Raw genomic sequence first — 23176 nt, 5'->3', positions numbered from 1 at the left:
AATCCGCCGCCGTAGAGATCTTCACACTCTTTCTCTTCTCTTTAATGTTCTTTTTACACCTTCTTCTCCTTTATACCTCTCTCAAAAATTTCAATTTCTGGCTGAAGGCAGTGGCCACCGTCTGCGTTCGAGCGCGAATTTATCACTTGCCATCCCTCCTCACAAATCTCGAGGATACAACAAGTCCTTCGCAGTGCGTCCAGTGAAGCTGTGGAATGAGCTGCCTGTTTCGCTTAGGCAGGCACAATCGGTTGCGTCGTTCAAGGAGAGGTTAAAGAAGCTATGGTTATCTGATCTGACTGATTAATTTGTCTATATTTCTATTGTATAGTTGCTTTATATCTTTCTAATTCTTTCCAATGTTTAGTGTATTTTCCCCATTCCTTTTTGTGTAAGATATGTATGTTTATCCTATACATTTTGTATGTATTTATATCCTTTATCTTTCTGGTACCTTGTTGTACATTTTGCTGCATTTGTCACCCTCTTTTCACTTTCTCCTCTCATCTACTCAAAGGTTAACTGGAAGAGATCCCTCAAAGAGATAAGTTCGCCTTTGTACTTCTTACTAATTGTATGTTATTTTTAATATGTCTTTTTGTACAATAAAGAGTTTACTACTACTACTTATCTTAGTACATACCTAACTGTTTCCTAAAGGTTCCACATCTACGTAAAGGCAGAGAAAACGAATTATAATAAACAAGCAAAACTACATTACTAAAATCTATTATTGATGGCGTCACATTAGCAAGGTCTCCATTCCACATATTTAAATGCTTATCTAATAGGTAAACTATACATATTACAGAGCTCACTGACAGCGTAAGTACCGAAACCGCAGTTTTGCCTTGATCTCAAGAATATGTAGGCACACGTATACACATATTTAAGGGTATATTAGTCTATATTTAATACTCGCATGTGTTTACAAACACGTATTTAATCCGTATGCTTTTGATCTTACCCACGGATAGCGTGGAAGACTAAAGAGCCTCGGTCGGGCTGCAAACAGCGGGCAATTCGCAACAAATCCGGCGGAGGTGCCGTCCTTACACACTTAACAAGTTAACTGATCTGTTTTCCCCTAAACTACTTTATTTGTTTAGGCCAAAACAAATAGGCACTACGTACAAAGTTTCCCAGGGATCGGTTGAAATTGCGTCTACGACTCGTGTATTGTTTTAGCGAAAGAACGCTGGGGTATGAACGAAATAATAATGATGTTTTACTTACATCATGCTACTTGGCGAAAACTTTGCTGGCAGCTTGAATAAGAATGTATTAACTTTAGTTTCCTTTTAGGTCTTGTTTGTAGGAACATATTTGTAAGCGTATTTTTCTTTTCTTCAAGGTACAGTGAGCTGAGAAATTGCATGAAGAAATTATGAATTAATTCATTAATAAATTCGCCTTGCATTTTTACGGTTGATGGTACCTATTATATCTTTTCAATTTCTTTTTAAGGAATGTATATGGCAGCGTATGGGCCAATGATTATGTAAACTTTTCAAGTGCTTTGCTTGTTACGCGAAATGCGTGAAAGCACGCGGTTTGCACCAAAGTGTATTCGATCAACATTTAAAAAAAATCAGAAACATACTTGTACAAATATTTATTTTCAGAATTAGGCCGCTGATTAGTATGTACCAGTTCACTTCACTTCGTACCATCTCAGGCGCAAATCTTCATCAATGTGATATCCGTCTCTAGCGATCAAAGTATCAATTTTCAGATAAGCTGAACTCTAAATGCATTATTGTGTGTACAGTTAGTCAGATTGGTGTTATTAGAGTGACGAATGCTAGTTACAGGGCTAAATCACGTTATTCTGCGTATCGGCGGGAGCTTGCATACGCCCTCGCATTTAGTTAATTCTAATTGAAGGGAGCCTGTTGCCCCCGAAGGGAACTTTAGCCCTTCGTTGTTTGCACAATATACTAAATTAGCTGTTTCCGTACCGTGTTTTAGAATTTCGATTGCTTTATTGACTTGGGCTTTACTTAAAGGAAATCCTATTCACGGGTATATATGTTGAATTAAATTTTAAATGGGCTATTAACTCTGAAAGAGTAGTATCGTGAAAATTTGGACGTGCGGTATTAAAAACATTTTGACAAATTCTCAATATAACGATACGTTAAGTTTGAAAATAAACGGATTACCTACTTACTTGCTTTTAATTACATAATGTATTTTGATGATGGTAACCAATAATGATTCGTATACATTTCTAATTAATTAACTACAGCATACAATTGACACGTATGTATACTGAAAATGGATCGTTTTTTATTACTTACGTACCTACTAGGTAACCTACTTATATAATATTATATTATTTCATTGCATTTATGTATACCTACCTATTTGACAACAACTTTACAGCAGTTTTCGACATTATCACTACATAGTATAAAACAAAGTTGCTTCTCGCTGTCTGTCTGTCCCTATGTATGCTTAGATCTTTAAAACTACGCAACGGATTCTGATGCAGTTTTTTTAATAGATAAAGTGATTCAAGAGGAAGGTTTATGTATAATTTGTTAACCCGTGCGAAGCCGGGGCGGGTCGCTAGTAATTAATAAAATAAAAACCCAAAGCAAATATTATAAAACGTTCTCTGAATTCTCCCATCCCGACCATTGGCCCGCAGGCCAGACATATAGTTCCCAGAATCAGTCGTCAAAACCGGCAGGCCGGCGCATGCGTCTTCATCAGCCGGCGAAGCTCAGGGCTCCCCGGGGGGCAGTTCTGGCTGTTGCCCGCAACCGGTGATGGATGCGATGATTACCTTAATTCCTTTTTTGCCACGAGAAATCTCTAAGATCCTTTGTTTTTATTAAGATCTGAGGTTTGCGTATTCTTTGATACTGAAAGAGTTTTAGTTGAGATTTCAAAGTCATCTATACTCAATTGGAATTGGAAATAACAGCTTCCATTGGTGTAGGTACGTAGTTAAGTGATTAAGACGTTACCTTATTATGCATTATTAGTGGCATAGGTAAAAAAATACATACGAACTTGATTTGATAGTGATATAAACCTTCTTCATTAACTTTTGAATATACTTTTATTAATTTAGTATGCTATATATAATGTTTGAAGAAAATTGTTACGAATGTCGCTAATATAGAAAAGGGTCTTAGAATGAATACCTGCCTCGATATAAGTACCTGAGCTTCTACATTCATTGATACAGAGTATGAGCAGGTGCGTTGGAAAATGATAAAACAATTTTATTTTCATTTCGCATGAGGCCGATTGATTGAATTCGCGGCATCATTTTGCTCAACAATAGATTGTATAGATCAAATATATGTTTTACCCACACACCATACCGGTTAGCTGGATTGGCTCAAATAATTTTTCATTAAACCACACGGATAGAAGAGTAGCAGTCTGCCAGACAATGTAATATTCCGATACAAAATTAAAATTGTGCCAGCCGAAAATAATAGGCTTTCGTTCATAGACTCGAACTTTAAATACATACCGTATTTTTGTTCGCAAAATTGATTTTGGCACCGAAATTGATTTTAAACAGAGCCTCGTGTGAACAAGATTAATCAACAACAGTTTGTTTATTCAGGTTTGTGTGGACCCGGCTTTAGCGTTATGACCGAAGCTTTGTGTGGCGTTTTGCGCCGTTTAAAGGCCATATATTGGAGACTAATTAGTATTCTTATTTCTTAGCAGTAGATAAAAATATACAAATAACTAATAATCAACAAATGGAGAATAGCTTATCATTATAGCTAGGTGCAAGAGCGGTAAAATTTTAGAACGAAAATAAACATCTAAGGCTCGCTTTTGGAAGCTTACTTAGAAACACCACAAACAGGTATGAAACGAAAAAGGGTATAGAAAAGGAGTCACTAAATATAGAATCTACCCAAATAGGTTTATGTTATTATTGTTATCAAAAATATGATATTCAATAAGCCAAGCCAATACAATGACTAACGTAATGTTAAAAAACTACTAGTAATTTCCAAGTGAAGCATATGAAAAACACTACCAACTTAGTATCAACCGATCTATTTAATAATGTTTCCCTTTTATTAACGAAACCATACAAATGGGAGTAAGCGAGAATGGCATGCTATCACATACTCGCCACCAATCCAATCATTTCTGGCCCCTCGCAAGGAAAGATTGGTTTCTTTGCGGAGATCTCTAGGAAATGGTCAGCTATAACACCTCTGGTCTGGTCGGGACAACGTTAATTTAGTTAAAAGGGCACAAAAGAGGCTCACACCCTCTATAGTAGAATAACATTAGACGGGACGCAGGCGGAATAACGTTTCCGTGTAGCCGGGGCCATATTAACCGAGCCTGCTTTAATACGAAATCTAGAAATGGCGCGGAGCTAGGCAGGATCATTATCAAGGAAAGCCTTTCAGCTGTCCTAACAATAAACGCATTAATTTACGTAATATGCTTTTATTTGTATTGCGAATAATAATAGAGTTAAGGAACGCTTCCCACGTATCCCCGACCTCCAGCAACACACCGACGGCAAAACATTAAAGATTATCTTCAGCGTCGATAGAAGGAATGCAGACGCACCTAATGGAATAAACAAACGCACCCTTTGATACAAGTACAGGCGCATGTAATGCATCACCTATTTTATGGCGGTTGTCAATTAATGCCGGTCCCACGGGATCGACTCTTCATTATCTTAATGGCAGCGACAGCATAAACGCTCCAGAAACTTCTCATGGCCTACGTGACTCCAGACAACGCATCCCCACGGTTTCGGGATGAATATAAGCGGCCATCCCGACCAGCGGAAGACAGTTCTGATCGAGTTCTGATCGAGTTCTCATCGAGTCCTCATCTAGTTCGCATCCAGCGACCAGGCTACACGTGAGCTCCGAATCGCTCGGTGTACCGGTACACCCTCGCGCTTCTAAACTATATTGAATTAAACTCGTAATTGTAAAATCAAATAAAGTAAATACCTCCTCATCGGTGTTTTATAAGAAGACCTCCGTTCTCTCAAGACACTTAACTGGTGACAGCGACGGGCGAGTCTCCCAGCGAGCAGCGGCTACACATCGTCGGCGCGAACTGGAAGGTTTCAACCTGAAGAGATTCGACCACTGCCTTATGAAGACCACAGTACTCATCGCACTGGCGGCTACCCTGTGAGTTTTCCTATATTTTCCTTTCATTTTCCTAATTATTTTGTACGCATTTCCACCATTTTTTTTTCTTAAAAAAAAAAAAAAGAAGAGTTCCATTCTGTATTTCATATTTGATAGGATTTAATTAATTTTATATCAAAATGGCTCTGAATCATACTACGATCGAAAAATATTTGCCCAAATATGAAGGTGATAGACAAACTTTAGATTTCTTTTTAAATCAAGTTACTATGTTAGCTAGAGCAGCAGACGCTGACGCAAGGGCCCTGTTTCCAATTATATTAAAAAGCAAGTTACGCGGGGAAGCAATTAAAGCAATTGCTCACATGCCAAACAACACGGTAGAAGAAATTGTAAATTCCTTAAGGTCTAAATTTGGTGACACTAGAAGTATAGAACAAATTCTTTCTGAAATCACTCGCATTAAACGGTTCCCTAACGAAAGTGCTCTAGGATTTGCTGATAAAATAAAAGAACTTTTGTACGCAGCGAAAAATAAAGCGGATTCACCGCAAGCAACAGCCATTTTGGAGAACGTTTGCATCGACCAATTATGTAAACACTTGGATATCGCGACTGATCGATTAATCCGTTCCGCGCAACACACCACTTTTGATGACGCGTATAATCAATTAAAACACGAGTTAGAAGTCCACCCCGAGTACTTCCAGAGAAAACAAGAAAAATCATTTAAATCTAATCCAAGATTTAACTATAATAATAAAAACTATAATCAACATACTATACTAAAACCGAATTTCAATCAAAACCGCGTAAATCAACACCAATCTAACCAATTCGCACAAATATCTTATCCTAATCTGCAGTTAAATAACAACAACAATCAAATGCATTGGGCCAACCAACCGCGACCAACTCCGGAACAATGGCGACAAACATACCCGCCAAAACACCAACCTCAAAGATTAACTGACCATTTAGATAGTGATATTTCAATGAGAACCGCGACTAGTAGGCGACCTGTAAATCGTCCGCCAAGACCGCGACCGGTAGAAGTTTTTAATACACAAATAAATACCAATGAACATAATGGTAATTACGAACATAATTATGACCCCAACACGTATGATGGCGATGATTTTTTTCAAGAAACAGGACCACAAAACGAATTGACGTAAAATTAAATTATTTAGATAAAGATCATCTCCCATATATCACTATAGATGAATGGGGAGGAAAAATCTTAATAGATTCTGGTAGTAATAGGTGCCTTATTGGATCATCAATATTGAAGTCTAATAGGAATTTTAATAATAAAGTTATCGATAAAGAGTTTACAATTACGACTGCTCATAGTAAAACAAAACATCGAGGAGCTATTAATTTAAAATTATACCCGTTAGGCGAAGACATAGAACATGAATTTTTGATCTATGACTTTGACCCCAAATATGCGGGAATGATAGGATGGGACCTGATTTTAAAGCTTAACGCAATAATTCATCCAAAAAAGTGTGAACTTATCATGCCAAACAAAATAATTCCAATTAGCATAGACTATCCGGAGAAAATCTCAAAAATCGATCCGCTCTCGGATAATCTAATTACATGTGTAACTAACAAACCGGACGGCGAATACTTTATCCCTGAAATCGGGACAAACACCGTCCTCATTAATTGTGCATTAGTGTCAGTGATAGATGGCAAATATAGATTAGGTGTCACAAACCTAAGTCCTAGGCCCCAAAAATTCAAAAATAATTTTGATAATTTCTTACAACCAATACCGAATGGATTAAAATCTGTATCGGAAGTATTAGACAATGTTAAAATAAACAAAACGGAAGCTAGCAAATTAACGATTCGAACGGATCACATGAATATGGAAGAAAAAGCTAAAATTACCAAGTTAGTACACGAATTTAAAGACGTGTTTCATACGGGTCAAGAGCCACTTACCTTTACCCATACAGTTAAACATAAATTACGTTTGACAGATGATACACCCATTTATGTGCGCAATTACAGGAAACCACCAAAACAACAAGAGGAAATAGACAAACAAGTTAACGAGTTACTTAAAAATGGCATTATTCGTGAGTCTAATTCCCCTTGGAGTTGTCCTGTTCACATTGTACCTAAAAAACCTGACGCATCCGGTAAGGTTAAATGGCGCATGGTCATAGACTATAGGCAATTAAATGCAAAGACAATCGAAGATAAATATCCTCTGCCAAATATAGAGGAAATATTGGATAAATTAGGTAGAGCTCAGTACTTCACTACGCTAGACCTCGCGAGTGGGTACCATCAGATAGAAATGCACGAGGAAGATATCGAAAAAACTGCGTTTTCAACTAATCACGGACATTGGGAATTTTTACGCATGCCTTTTGGTTTAAAAAACGCTCCGGCTACATTTCAACGATTAATGGACTTAATATTACGCGACCTCTTATATAATACATGCCTCGTATATCTAGACGATATAATCATTTACTCAACTTCGTTGGACGAGCACATACAAAAATTACGAAAAGTATTTGAACGCTTGCGACAACATAATTTAAAAATACAACCAGATAAATCTGAGTTTCTTCAAAAACATGTAGAGTACTTAGGACACGAGTTAACACCTAACGGTCTAACACCTAACCAACGCAAAGTACAAGACATAGTTAATTTCCCAGTACCAAAAACCGAAAAAGAAATACGATCCTTTTTGGGATTGACAGGCTATTATAGGAGATTCATTAATAACTATGCTCAAATAACAAAACCATTGACTAAATGCTTAAAAAAACGCGCCAAGATTATAATAGATGATGAGTTTTTAAAGTCAGTACAGAAGCTAAAAGAAGTAATTACCAACGAACCTATTTTAAAGTATCCAGATTTTGATCAACAATTTATTGTTACCACGGACGCTAGTGACATAGCGTTAGGAGCGGTTTTGTCTCAGAAAGAAGATAATGTCGAAAAACCAATCGCTTATGCATCTAGAACTTTATCTGATACAGAATCTAAATATTCTACAACTGAAAAAGAGTTACTTGCGATAGTTTGGGCTTGCAAACACTTTAGACCGTACTTATATGGTCGTAAGTTCATCATTTACACCGATCATAAACCTTTAACTTGGTTAATGTCTTTAAAAGACCCCAATTCTAGGTTAACTAGGTGGAGACTTCGACTAGCTGAATTCGACTTCGAAATAAAATACAAACAAGGCTCTATTAACTCGAACGCAGATGCTTTGTCACGGGTAAAAATTAATTTTAACGATAATGAATCAATATTAGCTCAGAACGGTAGCGACATGGATGAACAAATTAACTACAATGATAACCGCGAAGAAATCCAAACACAGCACTCACAAGATGACAACATACACCAGGGAATTCCTATTATGAATGATGTCATAAATAAAAAGCCACATCAAATTTATTTTAAACTACACAATAAATTAGATAATATAAACGTGCGAAAGGAAGACGGTAACGAAATCATAGAAGTTAGCCTGTATACATCTAAACGACCAGGAGAAGCACTCAGGAAACTTGCACGCGAGTATTTAAAACCAGGTATTCACTATTACGCTTTCTTTTACGTAGATGAATTATATCAGGAAATGGTAAAGATCCTCACTAAAGAACATAATCCTCAAATTCGTATAACTCGTTGTACTGAAATAGTGGAAACCGTAGTTGAAAAGGAAAAGCAAATCGATATCATAAAAAGTTATCACGAAGGAAAAACGAATCATCGCGGTATTACCGAAACTTTAATGCATATTAGTAGGAAATATTGGTGGAAAAATATTATGTCCGATATCCGCGAATATATTAATAACTGCTCTATTTGTAAGGCAGGCAAATACGAACGGCATCCAATGCGTCCACCAATGTTATTGCCACCAATAGCTTTGCGACCACTTAATCATATTTTTTGCGATGTTGTTGATATTGAAGGCAAGCTTTACTTATCTATAGTAGACGGATTCTCTCGTTTCGCAGTAGTTAAAAGATTAAAAGATAAAAATAGCTCAACAGTTATGTCAAAACTTCTTTCTTACTTTGCACACTATGGTGTCCCTGCAGAAATAACGACTGACGCAGGAAAAGAATTCGCACTACTTAAGGAATTAGTTAATTTATATCACATTAAGATTAATTTCACTACGCCTTATAATCCAGCATCACACGGGATCGTCGAAAGATTCCACTCAACGTTGAGAGAACATTGTCGATTGCTTAGTGAACAATATAAAAATAAACTACCGCACGATGACAAAATGAAACTCGCATTAATAGCATACAACAGCTCGATACAATCAGACACAAAATTAACTCCACATGAAATCTTATTTGGACATATTGAAACGGAACCTTTGTTTAACTTTCTCCATAATTCACAGTTGTTAAATACTCTATTGGAAAAACATAGAGAACATTTAAAAACGGTTTACGATTATATATACAAAATAAAACGGGATGCTCAAATAAAAAGAACAGACGAATATAATAAGAATACCGAATTACCAGCCCCAATAGTCGAAACTCACGAAAAACTCCCAACCACTAATAAACAAGCTAACGTATTTTGTACTCGCCGAAAAACCTACATTCGCGACACAAAAGCCCCAAAAATATATTTGGATAGTCGAGGTAAACGACGAGCAGCAAATAAATTGAGGCCTGTTGTTGTTACAGGTTCCTCCAAGTCCAGGGTAGTCCACCCTACCAAATCAAGAAGTTAGAAAATCCCAATGGCGTGTACCTCGAAAAAATAGGACCAATTGCAGAAATAGAAGGCTACAGATATCTAACCAAAAGATGTAATCTAACCGAAATCCTTAACATCCTTAACAAATTAATGTCTAATAGAGTTCAAACTGATAATTACCACATTAACAGTCTATATACCCATTTATTAGGAAGATTAAAAGGATTAATGAACCAAAACGTTGGTCGATCCAAACGCGGCCTCATTGATGGTCTTGGAACAATAGTTAAATTTATAGCTGGAAACCCTGATGCGAATGATTTAAAAGAAATTAATAACAACATTCAAACCCTTACAAATAACCAAGAAACATTACTTAACAACTTAAACGAAACTATTAACAAAGTTGACTTAAGGCTTAAAAGCATTACAAAGCGTTTAAACACTATGTACAACATAAGTTTTACTAATAAGGCAAATATTGATATTTTAACTACTTTTATATTAATGGAAGATATAATTAATATCTTAGAGTTAGGCATAACATTAGCTAAGCCAGGAATACCTTGTAAAGACATTTTTGAGGAGGCAAACAATGTAGAAGTCGATCGTATTATGGTTTACACTGTTAGTAATGTCATACACTTTGTTGCAAAAATAGCGGAAATTAAAGCTAAAAGTGGTAATGCATACAACCTCATCCCTTTCCCGACTCATGATGGTCTAATCCTCGAAATCCAAAAACCTTCAATCCTCATTAAAAACTCATGGTACGCCTACCCAAGTGCTGAACAATGCAAAGCTAAGAAAACCATGATGGTCTGCAAACACGTTTGGTGGAAGGACTCCAATAAAACACCTGACTGCATCCATCAAGCTCTGCTTCTCAAAAACAACCACACGTGCCTTACGACGAAACTAGACGAAGAGGAAGCTTACACAACAATAAACGACGGCAATTTCCTGTTATACTCAAGAGGACCACAACGAGTAACCATCAATTGCAATGAAACGTTTTACGAAGTCATCCAAGGGCCATATAAACTACACCTTAATCCCGGCTGTGAACTACAGATGGCGAACCTATATACTAAAGTGATCTCGAAAACCAACAATCTATTCAAAGAAGAAGTCCAGCAGATACAGATGCACTTAGAACAAAAAACAGATAAGATCCAATATACGGATGAAGATTTACAAATACACCTGAAGCCATTAGAATCAACAATCAAATCAAACATACATCAACATATTTGGATACCCAGCGTGTGGAGCATAAGCATATTTATGTGCCTCATCGGGTGCGCCATATACCTCAAGTGCACCCAACGCCGCAGCAGCATCGAGAACACAGGCGTAACAAGCTACACCCTTAGTTCTCTCTTAAGGGGGGAGGAGTTAAGGAACGCTTCCCACGTATCCCCGACCTCCAGCAACACACCGACGGCAAAACATTAAAGATTATCTTCAGCGTCGATAGAAGGAATGCAGACGCACCTAATGGAATAAACAAACGCACCCTTGATACAAGTACAGGCGCATGTAATGCATCACCTATTTTATGGCGGTTGTCAATTAATGCCGGTCCCACGGGATCGACTCTTCATTATCTTAATGGCAGCGACAGCATAAACGCTCCAGAAACTTCTCATGGCCTACGTGACTCCAGACAACGCATCCCCACGGTTTCGGGATGAATATAAGCGGCCATCCCGACCAGCGGAAGACAGTTCTGATCGAGTTCTGATCGAGTTCTCATCGAGTCCTCATCTAGTTCGCATCCAGCGACCAGGCTACACGTGAGCTCCGAATCGCTCGGTGTACCGGTACACCCTCGCGCTTCTAAACTATATTGAATTAAACTCGTAATTGTAAAATCAAATAAAGTAAATACCTCCTCATCGGTGTTTTATAAGAAGACCTCCGTTCTCTCAAGACACTTAACTATAGATAGAATATATGTATTATTATTTTACTAGATGATCCCATTTGGCCACAGGATTCCATGGTTTGGGATAGTAGTGTAAGTTTTTCAATTTTATTTTATTTATTTTTATTAAAAATTAATAATTAATCAAAATAAAATTTTGGTATAAAACAGTTAAAGAAAACGATCCAATATGTCATTGGTCACGGCAATAGGTCAGGTAATTTTAAAACAAGACCTTTCCACTCTAATGGAATCACTTGGAAAAAATATTTCAGGTACAAGGACAACTGTATACTAGTGATTAATGTTTTAACGAAAAGCAATTTTCATTCCCTTTCCATTTTTCAATTGCGCTAATGCATTTGATGAAATTATTTCACTGAAGTACCGTAAACGGCCCCAGAAAAGTAATATCATATAGTCTTTGTTAGCCTGTCATGTAAACGTCGAGTCAGCAATGGGCATTGGTTTTATTGCAACCTTTTCTTTAATAAAACCTCTCTCGAACTCTAGCAATGAGACTTTCATCCACTTTCATCCCACGACGTGACCATTGTCATGTAAATCTGATTTAGAAAGAAATGCAAACTTAGCACGGACGGATGAATATTTCAAATTATGTTGTGCGAGTATAGTTTTAGTAGAACCTTATTTATTTAAGCTTAAAGTCTAATTTTCAGAAACAATGCCACTGTGTGATATAGAAATTGTAGCCAGATATTTCTGAATCGCTAGGTCACAGTACACTAAGAACAGTAGTGAATCTAAGGCCGCTCGGCAAGTTATTTACCTACTCTTGCGTTGGCGCTTAGGGTTGTCACTTTCATTTTAGTTAAATATTATTTACGTATTATGAGTAGCACTAGGTTTCTATTTATATAATATAATGAAATGTTCTATCAATTCATAAATGAGGTATAAATTAAGGCCAGTAAGAGCAGGCAGATGCGAGCGTACTCGAATGCGCGCGATCACAGTCGCGGTACGGCTCACACTGCCGCCACCGTATTCCCCCGTATATTATGCGAATGTGTGCGTGGCAGCGCGTGCGTACACGGCGCCCGGCGCGCACGCACACATTCAAGCCGGCAGCGGCACATTTCTATGAAGATTCACTACTGTTCTTGTACTGTGGCTAGGTGGCGTTGCCGACAGATGCCGAGGGCGAATTTTTCATCGCGAGGTTGACGCGAGAATCGGGTTTTATTTTTCAGGTAAACAACTTTGGTGCAGTTTCGTGCAGCGTGCAGTTTTCAAGTGCGCTGGCTGCAGCGGAAGTCAACTATGAAATCTTTTTTGTAAAATAAAATGTAGTACGACTGAAGGATGGCGGTACGGTGGGTACTTTACTTTTATAAACTATAGAAGTTTACAAGATGGTCTGTAGAATGATTAAAATACTAACTACTAATTTTATTTTTGCAACTTCGGCTACGAACACATTAAAAAAAGTATTTATCAGAAATAGAGCTTAATGCGGACCAGACAGTATCAGTAAGAATGACATTATTATTCCAAATTTTATATTAAAGGAAAAAATGGAAAAAGTTACGCTTCCGGCAGGACTTGAACCCGCATCCACCGCAATCCGTGCGTTGCTCTTAACCAAAAAAAAAATTTACATTATTATTGTAATGATTGGAATGAAATTTCATTCAATTCTGTATTTGATGTATTTCGTTTAAAGTAGTTTTTGCGCGATCATCTTTCTTAGTGACACACACAACCTTTTATATTTTTAGTGCGAGTTTTTATTATATTTTTTAAATGTGTTCGACACTAACAATTTTTTGAATTATTATCACAACTTATGGTAGTTCGTATTTGAATACGTTTCTTTATCCCCGTCCAATATTCTATAACAATTACTTAACAGATATTTTATAAGTATATACGAGTAAGTGCGGCGAACATCGAAATTTGCGGCAATGTAAGTAAGCTGCGGTATTTTGGCTTCCATATCGCGAGGCAGATGTGTCTCCGAGTGATGTAACGAGGTATATCGATAAAACATGATATTAGAGACGAACCCTACATGATTTTTGGGATAAACAGTTTTAACAGAAAAACCAGAATAAGGTACAAAAGGGATTTGTTTAACGTTGGCTATACATGAGAATTGACGGCCGTAACTAATAAAAAATGGGTAAACGATAATACGTATAATAACCAAAAGTCACAGTTATTATAGGTAGGTGTCTACTACGCTGTCATAGCAGGCGATTTTTTAAAAGTAGATCAGCATGAGTAGCCAACATGACACTGGTTTACGTTCCGCAGCGAACTAAACGCAACGGTCACTGTCGCACTAATAAGGAAAAGTGATAGAGACACAAAACAAAATAATGTAATAATTACGTAAGTATGTCTTATTGGACGCGTTAGAAGCACAAAAAAATAATATAAATAAATAACTTTCGATAGGTACCTGCATCGACATCGCAATGTCACAGCCCAATAACTGTAATAAAATGGTGACTGTAGGCCGGCGGCAGCGCGAGGGGGGTTTTAAGTCTCTCGCCTCCTCCAAACACAAGCCGAAATTCTTTATAAATGCAAAAGAGACGGAGTTATCCCAGCACAACGAGCCAGAAAGGAACAGCGCGATGCATTCAAGTTAAAGTTGCGGTCACAGAGAGATACAGCACGTTTTTACTCTGCGGTTTAAGGGCAGACTAACTTCGCTACGAATTGGAGTGGAGCAGAAAAAGCAAAGTAGGTACCTTATTTGAATTTTAAACTTTATTCACCAGATAAATGCAACAATGGCCCTTTTAAGTACAGTCGCCATCAGATATATCGGAGCGCTCAAGGTGTTCACAAAAATCTGAACACGCACTCTAAAGCCTTCACAATAGAGGCGTGTTCAGATATTTGTGAGCACCTTGGCCGATCCGATATATCTGATGTCGACTGTAACGTAACGCTCTAGTAACGTAAATGATTACGAATTTTGAATCCATCTTTATAATTGGTCTAGATCTTAATCGGCAGTTTCCAAGTTACTTGTGAACGAAGTTCGAGAACTTTCCATCGAGACTTACAAAAGGGTTGACTTATAATAAGTTTTCAAACAATTAATCGAGGCTGTTTACATAAAATAATAATTTAATTTTAACTACTGCTATATATACTTCGCTTAATAATTAGTGAGAAAATTAAGTTTATTTAAACGAAAATTAAGATTTGTATAAATAGAATTCAACGACTTTCAGAGGATATTTACACTATATATTTTTTTCGACCCGGCATTAGTGAAATATGTTAACCCTTAGATATATATAAATACCTAATTGTAGAGTCCATGAAGATTAGTGATAGACAGGATTAAAGTTGCTTTGGTAAACGAGGAAATTGGTATACTAAATACATTTAAATAAAAAAGATAACTTACCTTCCTCCGACGAGCAGATAGTTGCCGTCTCTTAATAATAATCTGAAGTAGTCTGTGTGTGTTTCGTTGCCCAAAAACTTGTGTGTGTCGTCCACGCCTAGAACAAAAACGCTGGTTAAAGAAAAGCTAGAACAAAGGCTCCCAACACACAAAAAGGAACAGAAGAAATATAAAGCTGGCCAGCTACATTTTTGCTCGTTTCGGCTGTCTTGGTAAAACATATTTAAGCCTGTGGCGTCGAAATTAAAATAGGGGATTACATGTTAGGTTTAATGTATAAAAAAATAGGCTGATACTTTGTATTATTGTCGTATCTGTTGCATGCTGACCGCGGTATTCGAATAACAAGATCCGTTCTAGAGAAGAGAACGATACGATATGTACTAGATACCAACTAGTTTAGATTTCAACTAGATATCTTTTGCAGCTCAATTCGGGCAACCAATGTCACTTTTACGTTAAATTATCGTACTAAGATCGTTTCAAAATCGTTTTGAGATCTAACAATACATAACGAGACGTTTTAGACATTGTGGAAATTGTTCAAGAGTTTCTCCAGAATCGCGGATCATAAAAAATATCGCTGTCGTATCTTGGTGATCTCTAATAGATATCTAATTTATTTATCGTATGGCATTAAAGTTACTGGATTTAATTTAAATATTATCCTAGAGATTGATGTTTGCACTCTTCACAATAGATATCTAATAATAGGGCCCGATTCGGATTTTGAAATAGATATATATAAGATATCTTTTAGACATCACCAAGATACGTTAACAATATTTTTAGGATCTAACCTGTCAATTTTGACATTTCCGCGATTCTGGAGATACTCTTGAACGATTTCCACAAGATATGACTTAGAGATCCAATTCACATCTAATAGATATCTAACTCTATCTAACGTAAAAGTGACATTGGTTGCCCGAATTGAGCTGCAAAAGATAACTAGTTGAAATCTTAACTATAACGGATCTAGAATGGATCTAGTACGTGTCGTCTCTTGTGAATATCTTGAAGTTCGAATACGGTAGTAGTTCAAAATCCGAATCGGGCCCCTACTAATCTTAGCGCGTCTAAAGTACTGTGCAAGAGACTGATGTGATATTGGTATTAGTTCAATTCATTCAATTGTTCACCGTTATTTCGAGTAAATCAAGTAGTACCTACCTACCTACGACTGACTGGTTTTAGAAAGTCACATACTGTTGTTAATGCGTGGTGGAAAGGCTTGGACAAGTAACAGTAGGGTGGCTTTTGTCTAGACTAGAGAGTAAAATACTACTTTTCGTTTCCTAACCATTTCATTATTAAGCCGGTGTTTTATTATAATTGAAGATAAAAAGACGAAACACAAGTGTTGGGTCCTGAGTGATTCGCAGAATGTTAAAATAAGTAATTGTTTTGCTGCGAGGCCGAATCTGAAGCCCAGAGCTAGCATTTCAAAAGGATTACGACGTCGACTTGTAAAATTTATCATAAATTCATAACTGTAAACTAAATAAATATACTGAAATAAGAGAATGCTTTCACTGTGTTACTTTCGTATGTAATATTTTACCGTCAGTAAAATAAATAATGATATATGATAGCTTAAGAAAATTACATAAATTCTAAATGTGACTTGAAGTCTGCTCTTAAATTATAATTCTAACACCTTTATAATATTCTTGACGCCATTGTCATATTTTGCTCTCATTGTTCATTCCAATTACGTAGGTATACGCGTAACAAATGAAGTATTCAGTTTACTCCGAATTAAAATTGAATATTTTATTAGGTTCGGTTGTCAACTTCAATTCTAGTGGAAATAATCTAGATAGGCTCGACGCCGACGTCTGAACTTCATTTTCAAACAAGGTCACACCTACATAATAACATCATACATGTTTAATAGAATTATATGTGACGTATTCAAACAAAAGGTTATTGTAGGTTGTCGATGAGGTTGATTTATTAAAACAAATAGCAATATTATTAAAGCGCAGAAGCTGTATTGTCTAGGCTAAGATATTTACTCAATGACTTCATTTAAGTAGTATGTATGCGATGACGAAATTAGATCCAAAAGGTTAAGCTATTTTATATGCGTTATGACCGAATCGACTTTACCCACCTACAGGCACTTTTCATATACCTTTGACCGATGTAAATCTCGATTAAAAAAAAGTTTAACTACTTCGTTTTCATATCGTCGAAGGTAAGCATGAATATTTAATATAAAACGAACCGATTGTGTTAGTACATAAATCCACGGTTACTTCTGCGGACCTTTTTCTAAATAGGTAACCCTAAAAAAGTGAACTCTAGTTAATACAGTTTAAATATTGGATTTATGATGACTATTTTAACTGCGATCAGATTCATGTTTGTAGACGATAGATATATACGCGACGGTCATTACTCTATAGATTTAAAAGTTTTAGTTTTTGCTAGCGTAATAGAATTGGAGATTCATTTCAGTTGACCACTTTTTCCAGAAACAGAATGTTAAATTCAATAAATCCAGCCATTTGTAATATTAATGGATTTATATAGGTAACCCAGTTGACTATTGAAGTAATCCGTTAAGAATCAAATGGCATATAAAGAAGTGTACACAGATTTCCAATTTATCTACATATTAATATTTTTAAAACACTGATGAAGTAGAATAAGGGCCATCAACTCGAGGAATTAGCAGGCGAAGTATAAAAAATTTTAAACAGGTAAGTATATCAACTCAGGATCCTTGGTGTGCTGATGCTAAAAAATTCTTAAGAGCCAACAGGAGTGGTCATTTCTCCATACAAACGTACTCGACTGTTTCCTCCGTGGGTTTTGAAGCTAGAGCAATGATTTTTTCAACACAGATTAATATTGTCAATATCTGTGTCGGACCGTTTTGCTTTTTTTGATATTTTTGTTTTTTAAGGCCTAGCTAGCCCCTTCAAAAATGGCCAAAATGGCCTAATTGACTATGCCGCAATGAGAGGCGTGCTATTCAAAACTGATATCAATTAGTCAAAAAAGCAAAACGGTCCGACACAGATAAAGTCATTATCATTTAGATTTCCAAATTTGGTTACGATTGGTTAAGTTTTGGAGGAGGAAACAGTCGAGTACGAAACCTCGATTTTTGTGATTTTTACGCAGGATTTTCGCCTTGTCCTTATCGCACTAGTTTTAGGAGCCGCTTCCGTTAGCGAGACGGGTATATTTACCTAAAATATTTAAATCTTAGCTCCTGTTGGCTCTTAAGAAAGTTAGTTCAACGCCTACGTGAGAAAAGCGGCGACCCCAGGTCCGGCGCATTTTTAATCCAGCGTATTTCGCTAGCGGTGCAAAGGGGAAACGCCAGCAGCGTTCTAGGTACATTTAGCCGGGTACCTATGGCCTAATAACATATACATAATACCCTAAATTTTTATATTTACCTAGTTATAAGTTTGTAAATTTATGTACCTATCTAATTACCATTATTATATGTTAGTAAAATAATAATTAATTAACTCAGGATCCAGAAAAATATCCGTGTTTGATTTTGCAAGACTAATATAATAGGTAAAAAAAGCGACCAAATGCGAGTCGGACTCGCCCATGAAGGGTTCCGTATTTAGGGGATTTATGACGTATTAAAAAAAAACTACTTACTAGATCTCGTTCAAACCAATTTTTGGTGGAAGTTTGCATGGTAATTAATGTACATCATATGTTTTTTAGGGTTCCGTAGCCAAATGGCAAAAAACGGAACCCTTATAGATTCGTCATGTCTGTCTGTCTGTCTGTCCGTCTGTCCGTCTGTCTGTCCGTCCGTATGTCACAGCCACTTTTCTCCGAAACTATAAGAACTATACTGTTGAAACTTGGTAAGTAGATGTATTCTGTGAACCGCATTAAGATTTTCACACAAAAATAGAAAAAAAACAATAAATTTTTGGGGTTCCCCATACTTCGAATTGAAACTCAAAATTTTTTTTTTCATCAAAACCATGTGTGGTATCTATGGATAGGTCTTCAAAAATGATATTGAGGTTTCTAATATCATTTTTTTCTAAACTGAATAGTTTGCGCGAGAGACACTTCCAAAGTGGTAAAATGTGTGTCCCCCCCCTGTAACTTCTAAAATAAGAGAATGATAAAACTAAAAAAAATATATGATGTACATTACCATGTAAACTTCCACCGAAAATTGGTTTGAACGAGATCTAGTAAGTAGTTTTTTTTTATACGTCATAAATCGCCTAAATACGGAACCCTTCATGGGCGAGTCCGACTCGCACTTGGCCGCTTTTTTTAGTTTTATCATTCTCTTATTTTAGAAGTTACAGGGGGGGGGGGGGGACACATTTTACCACTTTGGATGTGTCTTTCGCGCAAACTATTCAGGTTCGAAAAAAATGATATTAGAAACCTCAATATCATTTTTGAAGACCTATCCATAGATACTACACACGTATGGGGTTTGATGAAAAAAAAAAATCTTGAGTTTCAGTTCTAAGTATGGGGAACCCCCAAAATTTATAGTTTTTTTCTATTTTTGTGTGAAAATCTTAATGCGGTTCACAGAACTTACCAAGTTTCAACAGTATAGTTCTTATAGTTTCGAAAAAAAAGTGGCTGTGACATACGGACGGACAGACGGACAGACAGACAGACAGACAGACAGACATGACGAATTCATAAGGGTTCCGTTTTTTGCCATTTGGCTACGGAACCCTAAAAAGGCGCCGAGCGTTCAGGAATGAACGGACCCAGTTATGCGTAAAACAATATTCATAAAACGAACCGTTTCCTATTTGTGATGCATAAAAACTCCGCGAATAAGACGACAAGTAAAACGCTTCGGCGGCACGTGCGATAAAATCAAAGATTACTAAAAAGGCCTTTTTTATGACAACAGATTCGCGAGTTTATTCCTTCTTGACACATTGATAGCTCTCCGAAGGCTCTGCTCATAATATCTGCCTTTGATATTGGAAGTAGACAAATCTTTGGCACGTAGTACGAGTAATGCGACTATAAGGGTTGATTTCTCTATTCTAGGTGTGTAATGTTCAAAAAACGGTTGTAATAAAAAGAACGTGTCTTTGCGGTGTTAAAATAAAACAAAGATAAATGTTTCTTTGCAAATTCGCACTTAGCTAAACCAAAACTAAAATAAATTCATTTAAATATCTGGTACTTTTTGAAAGGGAGTTCGCCTGCAATGGAAACAATAACTAAGGCGTACATAATAAACGCTTTTATCAATCCATTTAGTAGTTAAAAGCATTACGTGACGAATATTACTTACAATTCCCCGATGCTTTACTCGACACTATTAATGTTACGTGTTAGTTTACTTTAGATGATTTTATAGAGCCATAATGTTAATGTTCATGTGAACATTAAACTTGAATTAGTGGAAATAGAGAGTGAACGAAAACAACATAAAATTTGAAGAGCATTGCACCAAACACCAAATGCCGCTAGCAAAAAGCTGTTGTAACTATGTGTTTACAACACACTAAAACCTTCTAAACATCGTTGCGCAACTCTCCACTGTCATAACTCCAAAATAAAATAGCGTTGAATTAAATTTCCAACGAAATTTCCAAACATTCGGTTGTCTAATTAGCATTTAGGTAGATTTATGAAATTGTAAAGCGAGTATACAATACGCACAGTGTAGGGTGGTGCGTTGACCGAATTACTCCTGGGGGATAGAGGGTATGTGGTGTGTGGTGTCAGGCATAGCGGAGCGTGATATTTTTTTATTATAATAACATAATATTTTTTATTGATAGCTTATAAAATAAACTATATAATAGTATAGGTACACTACAGAGGTATTTCATGATATTTAGGATCTAATATTCTAATCTATTGATTTACTAACGAATACCTAAATAAATATTACATGGGAAAAAAATATTTGACTTACGGAATTATAAGGTTTTATTTATTTATGTGATGCAAACGAGCAGACGTGCTGCCTCATAGAAAGCGGTCACCGTCGCCCATGGATACAAATGAGCAACATGGTAGGAGCATGGTGGCATGGTAAGCGAAAAGAATAATCACGATCTTTTACGGGTATAAAGTACAGTAGTGTGAGGCCTGAGTGGACGCTCGAAGCCGAGCGTTCGGCAGGGCGTGCAGCGTGGCGTCGGGCTCACAAGTGATTTGAGCAGCGTGCACTAAGGTCGCTCCTATACGTTTGCATTTGTTTAACATGCACGCCGCACGCCCCGCCCCGCTGCACGCCCAACTCGAGCGTCCACTCAGGCCTTACACTAAGGTGCATTGGAGTAACTGAAGCGAGGTACTTTTGAAAAATGCGAATCTACTAAACTAGATGTACTTTTTCCTTTAGCAAAAATAAGCAAATGCTTTGCTAAGCATTGCAGGTGTTTCCAAAAATGAAGTAGGTTTGATATTAGCGGTTTCCAAAATTACCCCGCTTTCGAAGTTATCCCAACGCATTTTAACTCACAATTTATTTGAGCATATAATTGCCAGCACCCTAAATAGAACGGGCAGTGCTCATAGCTCATCTGCCACGAAGCCCACGAATAGCACCATACATTTTAATGGCATCGTCGTAATTAGTTTTTTTCACGTCCCCTCCGAGCGCGATTAGGGAGAAACCACTTAACTTTAGCATTTGATATTATATTCCTTTGTTGTATGACAATGCTTTTAAAATAGAATATTCCAGAATACTCGTGTTAAATTAATGACGTGTTTTATTCGCTTTCAAACCTTTTACACTGTAGTATTATAAAATAGGAGTACCTATCGTGGTAAGTAAAAGTTTTTAAGGTTTTTATGAACGATGACTAGTTTATTACTTAAAATATAGCAGTTTTATCAAGTCCTTAATTAAACTTTTTTTAAACTTACTCTGAAAAATATTTATTGTCGCATTTTCGCAAATCTAAGATTTCTAATGTACCTAAATTATTAATGTACCTAAATTATTAATGTACCTAAATTATAAACTGTTATTATTTTATTTAAAAAAGTTTTCTATTTTTGTCATAATAAGAAATGTTAGGTATTAGGTTATTACTTACAAAATTCTCAAGATCTAGTTTTGACGACAGCTGTCTGCACTTTCAATATTTAGCAGTTATCAGTAAGAATTACCACGAAAACCGTCTAAGATAATGTGATTAATGTTATCAAGTAATCACTGGGTATGTTTGAGTAGCTTTCGGCCAAGGGACGGTATAATCTGTCGGCGGATATCTGATCAAGTCTTCGTAAAACTTGCTTCGAGTTTCTGTGCCGCGCGATAGCATAATCTCGGAGCTAAAGAATCTATAACTTCATTAAGCATTGAATCGAACATTGTCTTAAACTTTGCCGATTTAATATTATTCTATTTCTAAAGAATTACATTGTTTTAAATATAATAATTCTAATTAGGATTCATTGATTAAATGTTACGTCACAATTCAAATATTTTTTCTGCTAGTGGGTCTGAAGGGCCCTTTCACCGACTGGTTAGATCATTTTCCCAAAATCATAATTTACCTGTAGCATAATTTCTATTCGCATTTTTTCCTATTCTTAATTTACACCAGATGCATTAATTCCTAGGTTAAATTTTTCTCATAATTAATACTTTCCAAGTCGTTTTATTCGCATTCTTTTTATTTCTTAGGCAATATTACCATGGTTCCACCGCACTGAATCTTAAAAAAAAAAACATTTAGTTTACAACTATCTGGGCGGTTTGCCCTTCGGGCATCTGAAGCTACCTAACGAACCTAACCTACCTACACTTTTTTCCCCAAAGTGTAATGTTTTAATGGACGTCACACTATATTAATAGGTTAGGTTCGTTAGGTAGCTTCAGATGCCCGAAGGGCAAACCGCCCAGAAATAGGAGCCCCGTCTAGCTAAGTTGTGAACTAAATGTTTATTGAAAAGAGAGTGGGGTGGGGTCATAGATATAAAAGACCTTCTATGATCTGAGGGTGGGGTAATCGATTTTGTGATTATAGAATAAACGCAGTAAGAAATATTTTTGAGTGG

The 23176-nt window shown here is 36.5% G+C and overlaps 1 protein-coding gene and 1 long non-coding RNA gene across 5 annotated transcripts in view; one reads left to right on the top strand and one right to left on the bottom strand.

The window, feature by feature from the left end:
- The window catches only part of LOC134654960 (semaphorin-1A), a 486499-nt gene that overhangs the window by 39723 nt on the left and 423600 nt on the right, over positions 1–23176 (bottom strand). For all 4 annotated transcript variants that reach the window (XM_063510407.1, XM_063510409.1, XM_063510406.1 and 1 more), the window contains exon 2: positions 15167–15263. In XM_063510407.1, coding sequence (XP_063366477.1) covers positions 15167–15263 — 97 coding nt within the window. The remainder of the gene's footprint in view (positions 1–15166; positions 15264–23176) is intronic.
- Positions 12113–13085, top strand: LOC134655537 (uncharacterized). Its single transcript, XR_010097436.1, has 2 exons — positions 12113–12507; positions 12912–13085. It is a non-coding gene; the product is annotated as an uncharacterized LOC134655537 (long non-coding RNA).

The sequence above is a fragment of the Cydia amplana genome, chromosome 16 (assembly GCF_948474715.1).
Source record: "Cydia amplana chromosome 16, ilCydAmpl1.1, whole genome shotgun sequence".
NCBI classification, from domain to species: domain Eukaryota; kingdom Metazoa; phylum Arthropoda; class Insecta; order Lepidoptera; family Tortricidae; genus Cydia; species Cydia amplana.
The sequence above is the reverse complement of the archived record's forward strand: the minus strand, read 5'-3'. Positions and strand labels throughout refer to the sequence as shown.